The following is an 11,204-nucleotide window of genomic DNA, read 5'->3' as shown; positions in this document are numbered from 1 at the left end:
AGATGTTTAACAAGGGAGTGCTTATTACATATGAAGATAATACAAAACTGGGAAGGGTAGCAAAGCTGGAAAATTGGGTTAAAATGTATTTCGTTGTAAATGTAAAGTTCTGTATTTAGGTAGGAAAAAACATGCATCATTATAGGATGGGGGAGACCTGACTTGGCAGTAGTATGCGTGAAAGGGATCTATGTAGACCAGTGGTCCCCAACCTTTTTCAGGCTGGGGATCAGGGAAGGGGAGAGGGAGGTGAGCCAGCACCCGGAAACCAGCAGGCGCTCCTCCCCCCCGCCCCCACAGCGCAGCGCTTGCTGCGCCGGGAGTGATCGGCTGCCTCCTGGCGCAGCGAGTGCCGCTCTGCGGGGGGGGGGGGGAGGTGCCTGTGGCCACCCCCCCCCCCGGTGCCCATAAACTCCCTGGCTGCAGAGGAAAGTGGTTCTGCAGCACCCTGCCAGCCCGCCACTCCGGCGGCCTGCCAGCCCAGCCAGTTGCCAGGAATGTTACCCACACTGCAGCCAGGTAGGCCGCGGAGGCCACCAGTCCTGCAATGCCCTGACCAGCTGCAGATGAGAGTGGTTTTGCAGCAGGTTTTGTTTATATTGTTTATACTGTTATATTGTTATATGGTTACAACTATTTGTTATTATTATTGTATGGTTATTCACATGTTATAGACTGTTTCATGTACTGTTCTTATGTTCTTATGTAAACCACCCTGAGCCTCCAGGGAGGGCGATATATAAATATAATAAATAAATAAATCTCTGACAGCAGTGTGTACATATTACTCTTGTATGGCTGCAGCAATCTTCAATGCTCTAGCCATCAAATCATCTAAAACTACAGAGCCTCTCTTCCAGGTTCATGCTGTTTTTCTTGGCACACTACCACCTGACCCTCTACAAGGGGTGTTGCAATAAGCCAATCTCCTTAAAGGTAAAGGTATCCCCTGTGCAAGCACCAGGTCATGTCTGACCCTTGGGGTGACGCCCTCTAGCGTTTTCATGGCAGACTCAATACGGGGTGGTTTGCCAGTGCCTTCCCCAGTCATGACCGTTTACCCCCCAGCAAGCTGGGTACTCATTTTACCGACCTCGGAAGGATGGAAGGCTGAGTCAACCTTGAGCCGGCTGCTGGGATTGAACTCCCAGCCTCATGGGCAAAGCTTTCAGACGGCTGCCTTACCACTCTGCGCCACAAGAGGCTCTTACCAATCTCCTTATTTTATGCAAATAATCAGGAATATGTTGTGAGGCTGGATGTTTTCAATGTTCCACGTATTTATTCCTGTAAGAAGAGATGTATGCTGAATACCTGAAACTCTGAACAGGAAAGACTAGAGGTCTTTGAAACATCAAGTACTCCCTGCTTCTCAGCACCATGATTAGAACTGTCTATGCCATTATGGAAGGCAGAATGTATATATTGCCTATATGTTTGTGTGTTCTGTTGGATGCAGCTGGGGACACCTGCCCAATACCCCTAGAGAGTCTGGGGAGAGGATCCAGTTAAGCACCACCCCAATCTTCCAGCTCATTTACTATTTCCTACATAAGGAAATTCAGGTGGGGAACAGGCTGAAATACTAGAACAAAGTTTGAGTCTATTGGCACCTTTTAAGGTATTTTTTTTCCAAATACCAATACTTTTTAAGCTGTCCTTCTAATAATGTCACTTCATTTTTTCATGTCACATCATTTTGTGATTATCACAAATCACTGGTAGACATACAGAAAAATGGATCCCCCATTATATAGTAATAGCCATTGTGTTGAGGGACTGCAGTGAGAATGAAGAAAGAGGAGAAATCACTACCTTCTTCCTCTTCCATAAGTAGAATTCCCATTTATGCAAGAGTCAGATCAAAAGGATTTTGCTCCCACCCCACTGCAGCCACCAACCGGTGTAAATAGTAGTCCACTTAGGAGAAGGGAAAATTCAGAAAGATTGATCACCGTCAGTCCCTTCTGCTGAGGGTTTGTGTGACAAAGGCCTTTTGTACTAGATCCAGTGTTGGCCTAACCATTAAAGGACTGCACCAGAAGCTAGATCTGTATTCAAATATTCCCTCCGTCCTGAAGTTCGCTGGGTGACCCTGAGCCCATCACTATCTATCAGCTCTAACTAACTCATAGGCTTGCCACAAGGAGAAAAACTGGAAGGGAGAACCATGTATGCTACTTGGAGATGCCTGGAGGAAAGATGTAATACAAAATGTAATAGAGAGGTGGAAAATGAATGGATGTACAGTGTCTGGCTTGTTTAAAATAACAGAGCTGCAACACACACCATGTCAGTTTAGAAAAATGGATTGTTTATTTCAGTTGAAGACAAAGCCATTTTGTTGGCACTTCATAAGAAGATCTTTCCAAAAGACAGTCATCATATGGAATATGCCATGTGCTACCTGTAGTCTGCACAATGGTATCGTATTTCAGTACAGGCTGGGAAATATAAAGAAAGATTTATGTTTTTTTTACTTTATATAACAATCCAAACAATACATATTTCCTAGAATATATCTCCCCTCTTTTCAAATACTAAAAAAAGGATAATTTCATTTAGAAAAATTTTAAAGTTTTATGCCACTTCTCCAGACCTGCTCAACAAATTATATGGTTTGATAAATAAATCTGTTATTAAAGGAATAAAACTGATGACTTTGAAGGGGGTCAGTCAATAAAACTTTATTCCATATTATCAACTCAACCCTTTTAAAGTTAAAAAAAATTCTTCAACACTTGATGATGCCCTTTTCTTTGGAGGTCTGAACTGAGCAAAACTTCACCTTGAGTTTTAAAAGTTTTTCTCTCTTACAGAGTACAAGCAGGAGGGGAAAAGTCAATTGATTGCCAGCCTCACCCACCACAGCTTCACAAATGTACATGGTAGGCCTGGCTAGACACAATGAGATAGTCAAATCTCTCTCTCTCACACACACACACCCCTCTAACTAGACAGGTATAATCTTAAAGGGAACAGAATTTTGGAGGGTGGAAACCCTAGGGAAAAGAAGCTTTCAGGAAAAGCTTCTTTGACTCAGCCAGGAGAAGGAGAAAGAGATGATAAAGTGCCTGGGACTGAGAGGGAGGGGCATTTTAGTGTTCATTCCATCAAGGTGGACAGAACTCTTACTGAGGTCTGCTGGAGGTGGCCACTGCCATGTGAAGCTTCAGGGTACTGGGGAATCTTTTAGAACAACTATAAACTAAGCTAAAGGGCCTTCCTTTAATATCCATTACAGCATATACTGAGGAAGGAACAGAAGAATGTTCCTTGCTCCATCTGTGGCTGTGCTGAGAGTACACAAGTGGGCACTTACTTTTTAATAAATTATTTGTAACTTTTAATTCTGGTAGTGGTTTTCTGTACCACACTAGACCTCCATTGTTCTGGACATGCCATTTTTACAAGGGGCGCAAGAGGGGGAGAAGCAGTCAGTGGGCACGTGGCTAGTTCCCCAGTGGAGCACAAGACAGTAAGCTGTCCCCATGGGTAACCAGATGCTGGATAGCAGAAGACAAAGAGGTGAGGCCTCAGAACTGGGAAGGGAAACCGGGAGCCCTGGTTCTCTCAGTGGGCAATTCCTATAAATGCCAGGTTGTGGCTGTGGCTGAACCAAGACAGGGAAAGAAAAGATGTGAAAGCCAGGTGTGTGGCATGTGTCAGGCGAACTTTGCATGGCCACTGATACCCAAATGCCTTGGAGAACATAGAGGAAAAAGGCTTGCAGGGCAGTTTTGCCACAAAAGGTAAAAAATTATTCCCCCACCCCAATCAAGTTCCCCATGTTAGGGCGCCTATCAAATATACTATCAGATACACTGTCATGAAAATATCAAACCAGCTTATTACCACTAATACTACATTGTTGTTAAACTGATTAATATAGTGAAATGATACCTCAAACGTGATCCTCTTTCCTGGTACATAATTAGAAAGCACCATCTGATGTCCACGCTGCCATTTAAAGAACAGGCGTCGAGTGAGATTGTCAGGAAGGCAAGCTTTGTGATCGCGTAACAGATCTCTGGTAACAAACCTACAGTGACTGCCGGAGTGAAGAGTGGCATACAGCAGGAAGGGATCATCTTCAGACCTTCAGAGAGGGAAAGGCAGAGTCATCAGACACTGCAGAGCTTAGGGAACTGCTATAGAACAATATTTTTTGCTGTCATAAATTACATAACTATTCTTGACTTTTCCTATTCACCAAAACATTAACATTTTAAGAAACAGATTCGGACTCAGTTGGCAGTTTCCAGATATTCTCCGCTTCCCACTGCAAACTGCTTATGTAGCTCCTCAGGGTTTCCTATCCCCAGAGGCAGTGTTTCATGGAGGACAGTAGGCTGCAGTGGGAAGCAAAAAGTTTCTTTTTGTTGACAGAAAAGTTAGAGCGCCCTCCTAAGCAGGTCTACTCAGAATCCAACTTGGGTCTACTCAGTTAGGACAGGAAAGCATTTTTAGGATTGCACTGTTAGTCTGGATCCAACCCACTAATTTGAATGGGTTTAGAATGGAGTAATGCCACACGGGTTTGCACTGTTAGAAAAGTAAGTGCTAAATTCATCTGGACTCCTATATAGTGCAAATAAGTATACAAAATATTATTCGTCTGTGGCAGGGGTGTCCAAACTGTGGCTCTCCAGATGTCCATAGACTATCAGTACCATGCTGTAAATGGAAAGAGGGGATACACAGTATACAGAATCGGAAAAGAGAGGGCACGGTGGCTTTGCCTCCTTTTTTTTCTTACAATTACCATGCTGACAAGGGTTCACAGCAATTGTAGTCCATGGACATCTGGACAGCCACAGTTTGTCCACCCCTCCTTTATTGTACAGCATCTTCTGCAATACTTTCCACTCCCCAATTCTATTTGAACACAGGAAATGTAACTGTCCAGCCATTAGGCCAAAAAAACTGATATAGTACTTAACTGGATCTAACAATTCCGCAGGGCCTGTAAAAGGGAGCTCCTCCGGCAGGCATTAGGTTGAGGTGGACCGGAAACAACATCTCCCACTGGGCCTCCCTCCCATGAAATCCAGCACCTGAACCAACCTAATCATGGGTCCATTTGCATGTTACAGTTATACATTTATTGCTCCCACTGTTTATTATTGTTCAGTTGGTATTTATGGTTACTGGTTTATTGTTCGATTGTTATTTATGGTCACCGATTTCTCTGTACTGTTCCTGTTCTTTTATTTTTTACGTGAACTGCCCTGAGCTTCATGGGAGGGCAGTATATAAATGTAATAAATAAATTAAAAATAATCAGTACAAAGATGGGCTTCTTAAAGCTGCCTCTCTTATGCCCAAGATTAAACATAGCAACCACACTGCAAACTCTTAAAGAAGCAACATGGTGCAGAAATGAAGGTGAGAACTTCGCAAGCAATCATCTGAAAGATCAAATACTTCATTATTCCATTTCTCTCATTTTCTCTTTTATATCCATACACCATTGCTAGTGGAATGCCCAATGATGACAATACAGTTCCATGGCTTAAATGTTGTTTTTGATTAGCTTCTGTTTGATGTTAGGACCAACCACTGGTTCTGCTTGGAATCAACCACATATACATTTCTGGTCTGGAAAAATGGCTACAGTTAATTTTCAACAATACATACACGTTTTCCGTGAAGAAGATGTCTGCTTTCTTCTGGACAGCATCCATAGTTTTTCGGTCCCAAGAGCGAGTTCTGTTCAACATGTGTTTACGCCCCAGCACAAGCAGTCGCAGATTATGATTTGCCAAGTGAAGGACAACATCTAGCAGCTGTAAAAAGAGGGGAGGGGGGAGCAAACACCCGGAGAACTTATGATACTACAACCAGAAAGACGTTTTTTTTAATGCATAGACTTCTTTCTGCTATCTTTTCTCTCTAGCATAATATCTAAGATTTATGAGCTTATCCTGCAGCCCAGCTGTTTAGTAACACCTAAGGTGAATATTTTGAGAATCAATGTAGGTATGTATCTTACTCCACTGACTTGTCATTGAAGCAGTCTCTCCACCCCTGGCATGCTGTTGCCTCCTCTGCCCCTTTACGTTTTCATCATTGCTAAAAAGATCCAGTGGTTCAGGGAACACTGTATTGAAGCTGCAGAGCTGACCTGAGGTTGGTCATGGGTGAGGTAGGATAAGAAAGGGAAGGAAGCAGAACTGAATCATCGAAAGAATGGGCACACACCTGAGGCCACCTTAGGTTGCCTTTCTGCCTTAGGCAGGGTGAGGCTGTCCTTGCATGAACTGAGTGCAACCTAGTATCACTTGTCACATCAGAGAGAAATGTGGTCTAATGGCTGGAAAGTCAGACTGGAATCCGCAAGTTTCTGAAATGGCCACAATGTTTATTCTTTCCCCTGGCACTGAGCATTCCAGCTCCTCCATTTATTGTATCTCAAACATGTCTACAATTCCATTCTGTAGCCCCCAACCTTCTGCTGGCATTCTACCTTCATAATTGCTTTCCCCCTCCCTTTAAATATATTTCCTGTTTGAGTATACTTCAGGGTATGACCGGGTATGGCATAGCTCAAAAGGGTCGCTGACCCTAAATATAAATATGAAGTGCCTATATGTAAGATCCAGGCAGGGGAGACTGGGACAATCCATAAGGGGGTTGATAGCATCTAGTGTCCCATAAAGCAGAGGCAGTGCAGTGTAAGATGGTGATTGTCTGGGGTGGGAAACTTCTGAAATAAGGAAGGGAATCTTCCACAAGGAGCACTGAAGGAAGGGGAAAGCTTCCTTCTTCCAAGATTTAAAGGGGAAAGGTTTGGCCACACACAGAACAAGAGTACTGTTTTGACAATCTATAGTGTGGGTAGGGCTAACCCTTCTGCAGAAATAATCAAAAGATGGTGAAAAAGAATAACAGTCATTACAGAAGGGCTGAAAACTATCCTACCTGCTTATTAAAAGAAAGGCAAAACAAGATTGTTAAACCCCCAAAAGGAAGCATAGTAGTTTGGTTTTAAGCAATTGAAAAACCACCATCTACCCACTTGTTACTCATCTAATGAACTATTTTAGCTAAATTAGGCTTGAATAGGACTGTGGTGGTCTATACTTAGCTACACTGTCTTCAGTGCAGAGAGGTTTCCTGTCTGGTACTGCTCCCACACATAACTGTTTCAAAACAAATGTATATGTGACAGATCACATCTTTTTACTCTAAAGAAAACTGAATATAATACAAACTGTGAGGATGCTGCCAAAATGCTTGTTTTAAAATGTGCAGGCATCTCAATGTGTGGAAGAGACGGAGGAAGGGTTCCAGTATGTTAGGCACTGAGATCCCTACTCACTAAATCTGGCTTTCTCAACCAGTGTTTCTTGAAACCCTGGGGTTTCTTGACAGCCCTGGAAGGGTTTCCCAAATGGGTGGAAGTTAATTAATTTTAAAATACATTTTTAAAATTAATGTTTATTAGGTGATATGACCATATATGGTCACATCAGATTACCCACCCCATCCCAAAATGGCCAATGATGGGCCTGGAGGGGGTGGGAAGGAGAAGGGCCCCAGGTTGGCATGTACCCAGCTATCTTTACTAACCATATTCTGCACAACTGCGCCACTTCTGGGGTTTCTTGAAGCCTGAAATATGTTTCAGGGGTTTCTCAATGGTAAAATTGTTGAGAAAGGCTGCAATAAATAACAGTTTATAAGCTTTCAATAGTTCGGACTCTCTTCATCAGAGTTTTGATTCTTAAATGTTGAGATCCTGGAAACCCACAGGTCTTTAAAGGGCTACCAGCCTCAAATCTAGCTCTTCCACTGCAGACTAACATGGCTACCAACCTGAAACTAAAATCACTGTTAGGTGCTTAAAACAATAGATTTATGGTGAAGACTGGAAACAAAGTGGCACAGTTAGCATTCATCTACTTCTTTTAAATTAGCCAGGTTAGATTGCTGGACAAAAACTTGGAAGACCTGTGTTCAAATCCTCACTTTGACATAGAAGCTTGTTGTATGATCTTGGGCCAGTCACACTCAGGGTGGTTGTAAGGATAAAATGGAGGAGAGGAGAATACTGTATGCTCAGGGTATATGAATGAAGAAAATTTATTGTGGATAAAGGCAGGGTATATGAATGAAGAAAATAATAAAATACCTACAACAAGCATTACTGCATAGTTTCCTAGAGACATATTAATTTGTCCATACATGTCCACAAGCTTCCATCCATTTATAGACCAATTTTCCCAGGACTGCCAATTAAAAGTGCTATTGAAATAGTTAGACTCACTCCAGCTTTTTTTAGTTGGTCTTGAAGATTGCAACAGAATGCAGAGGAGAAACTGAAAATTAGAATTCTGGGAAGGGATAGTCTCATGGTCAAGAGTAAGATAAATGATTAAAGAGAGTAGCTTGAGTGAACAACAATAGTTGGAGTTTAATTGGAGGAGACCACTTACATGTTTAGAATTCAGTTGTCTAGATTAGCGGTCAGGGACTGCCTCCGTGGTGAGGGGAATGCTGACGGCCTGGGTGCTGCGCACGCGCGGCAGCTGCGCACAAACGCACAGTTTGCATTGCCGGCGTCCCAGCGGCTGCGCCTACCTCTTCCCCTCCCTCTTGCAGCAAGAAGCTAGCCGGGCCCGGTGAGCTTCTCGCTGTGGGGAGGAGGAGGCAGGCGCGGCTGCCGGCAGCCTGGTACCGTGGCCTTCGCGGCCCGGTACCCGGCCACAGATCGGGGGTTGATGACCCCCGGTCTAGATGTCATAGAATTTATTATGTATCAACATAGAAAAAGCACAGGATTATATTATTAAAGCAAGGTACAGCATCCAAAAAATCTTAATTCTTAATTCTTAATAACAGCCACTAAGAGTTAAATCACATAATGTACTTGTGCATCATACATTTTTTATAACAAAAACCTTTCTCCTCAAAACATGGGAACATTTCTTAGATGGGAATTCCCTAAATACTTACTACAGATTATATGACTCAGTTAAAAGGCCACTCACCTGCTCAAACTATCATACAAGGAAGTCACCTTAAAGAGCAGTCACCTTTGCTGCCATGAGAGTGATTCAAAGCACTTAGCAGTTTCCTGTCAAATAGCCAATGAGTGACTGTGGCTGAATGGCAGAGCACGTGCTTTGCATAGAAAAAGATTCCATGCTGCTTCACATCTTGTTATAGGAATGGTTGTGCAGAGGCTGTGAAAAGCCCAGTGTTCTGAAAGGCCCCAGCAAGAGGCCATTTCACTCACACAGAAATTTCCTGGTGAGCTGCAACAAGGAACAAACAAAGCCAAACCCCAGCAACTCTGCCAATGCCTCTTGGGCCACTGGGGTCAGACCTGTTAGCAGCAAAGGCAATCGTCAGCTCACCAACTGCCTACTCCTGCACTGCTACCACCTGACAAAATGACATGAAGATATACAAATATCCATTTTTTGGCACTGCTGCTGCTGCTAGATCAATCAGTAGCATTCAACATTGTTGATCATGGGCTATTAAGCCCACTGCTTAGCCAGTGTGTGAATTTAAGGTGCTGCCCTCAAATGGCTGCCATCTTTTCTCCAAGGCTGGGGAAAGAAGGAGACGTTATGGGAGAGAACCTCCCAGCAGTAGGCACAACTATGTGGAGTCCCACAGGGAGCTGTTCTCTCTCCGATGTTATTTAACATCTACATGCGCCCCCTCGCCCAGTATGCTGATGACACCCAGCTATTTCTTCTGATGGATGGCCATTTGTCAGTACCCCAGATTCTTTGGCCAGATGTCTAGAGGCTGATCTTATTAACCAGTTAATGGTTAATGCTGGGCCTGTACGATGGAGCTGTTCCGCCAAGCCAACACTTGAGGCCTAGAGATAATACCAAAAATATGATGACCTTGCTGCGTGAAAGTCCACCACTTAGACAAACTCTTCAAAAACTCTGTATGGCCTTCCTTGGTCCAGAAACCATCTAAATGTTCCTTGTAAAGAGGTGGCAGCCGTAGTTTTTTAACCAAGAAGAGAAGAAGAAGAGTTGGTTCTTATCTGCCGCTTTCCCCTACCTGAAGGAGGCTCAAAACGGCTTACAGTCGCCTTCCCATTCCTCTCCCCATAACAGACACCCTGTGCTGTGGGTGACGCTGAGAGAGTGCTGATATCACTGCTCAGTCAGAACAGTTTTATCAGTGCCGTGGTGACCATGTGGTTGCATGTGGGGGAGTGCAGAATTGAACCTGGCATGCCAGATTAGAAGTCCGCACTCCTAACCACAACACCAAACTGGCTCTCTTGGGTTAATTATTTAATTTAAAAACCTTTAATGTTAGCATTTTAAAACCTAAATTAATATTTAATTTAACTTTGTATTTTGAACTTTTCTGTAAGCCACCCAGAGCCTCTGGGGAAGGGTGGGGTATAAATCCCAAAATACATTAATTAATTATCATCATTCTCATTTCGTCCATTCTCACAACTCCCAAAGATTAGGTTGAGTGTATGGTATTGGCCCAAGATCACTTACTGAACTTCCATAGTATACTGGGCAATTTTAACCTGGGTCTCACAGATCCTTGTCCGATGCTCTAGCCACTACACCACACTGGCCACAAAGATGCACCTGAATTAATAGTTTGACCCTGACCTGGGTTTTGAACCTGAATTTCACATGGCTCCATCTGATTAATTTGCTGTTGTGTTTTAGCATTCTTGGCCATCTGCAAGTACTCTTTTGCCAAATCTAAAGTGGAAATAAAATGAGCAGCACCATTTGTTCACCTTTAGCATAGGATACACATCAGGGACTGTCACCTTCAATTATTTAACTTGGAGAAAAAATGGTCAGGTGGAATCAGGTGTAGGATATATGAGGTAAACGGATAATAAAACTGAGGTAACTTTGTATTCATGGAAATACTAAATAATTTGTTGCCAACAAGTGTTTCTGCTATTCTACAAAACTCTGAAGAGAAAGGCTTCCTTTTCAGTTTTTGCTTAAACACTCAAGGATAGGTTTTTGAGTTTCACTGACAAGTAAAGTTTAGAAGGCACATGCAACCAAGTCCCACAAATCCTTCTTCAAACAGAGACAAGGGACCACTCTTCTTTTCTAGACATAATAGTCCTTCCTAACTGAGCAGGGATCAGTTCTTTTTACCAGATGCTATTTCCCTTTTTTGACTTGAATAAGAATCCTTCTTAATCAACTTAGCCTGCTTCCTAGTCCAAAGTC

The 11,204-nt window shown here is 43.1% G+C and overlaps 1 protein-coding gene across 6 annotated transcripts in view; it reads right to left on the bottom strand.

The window, feature by feature from the left end:
* Positions 1 to 2,293: 2,293 nt before the first annotated feature.
* PRORP (protein only RNase P catalytic subunit) overlaps positions 2,294 to 11,204 on the bottom strand; it is a 59,209-nt gene continuing 50,298 nt past the window's right edge. For 4 of the 6 annotated variants that reach the window (XM_077323091.1, XM_077323090.1, XM_077323093.1 and 1 more), the window contains 4 exons: positions 10,617 to 10,712; positions 5,641 to 5,789; positions 3,904 to 4,099; positions 2,294 to 2,444 (listed from right to left, as the gene is read on the bottom strand). In XM_077323091.1, the coding sequence (XP_077179206.1) occupies positions 2,316 to 2,444; positions 3,904 to 4,099; positions 5,641 to 5,789; positions 10,617 to 10,712 (570 nt within the window). In that variant the 3' untranslated portion in view covers positions 2,294 to 2,315. The remainder of the gene's footprint in view (positions 2,445 to 3,903; positions 4,100 to 5,640; positions 5,790 to 10,616; positions 10,713 to 11,204) is intronic. The other 2 variants (XM_077323094.1, XM_077323095.1) reach the window with 1 other exon arrangement.

The sequence above is a fragment of the Paroedura picta genome, chromosome 2, assembly GCF_049243985.1.
Source record: "Paroedura picta isolate Pp20150507F chromosome 2, Ppicta_v3.0, whole genome shotgun sequence".
Classification (NCBI taxonomy): Eukaryota; Metazoa; Chordata; class Lepidosauria; order Squamata; family Gekkonidae; genus Paroedura; species Paroedura picta.
The sequence above is the reverse complement of the archived record's forward strand: the minus strand, read 5'-3'. Positions and strand labels throughout refer to the sequence as shown.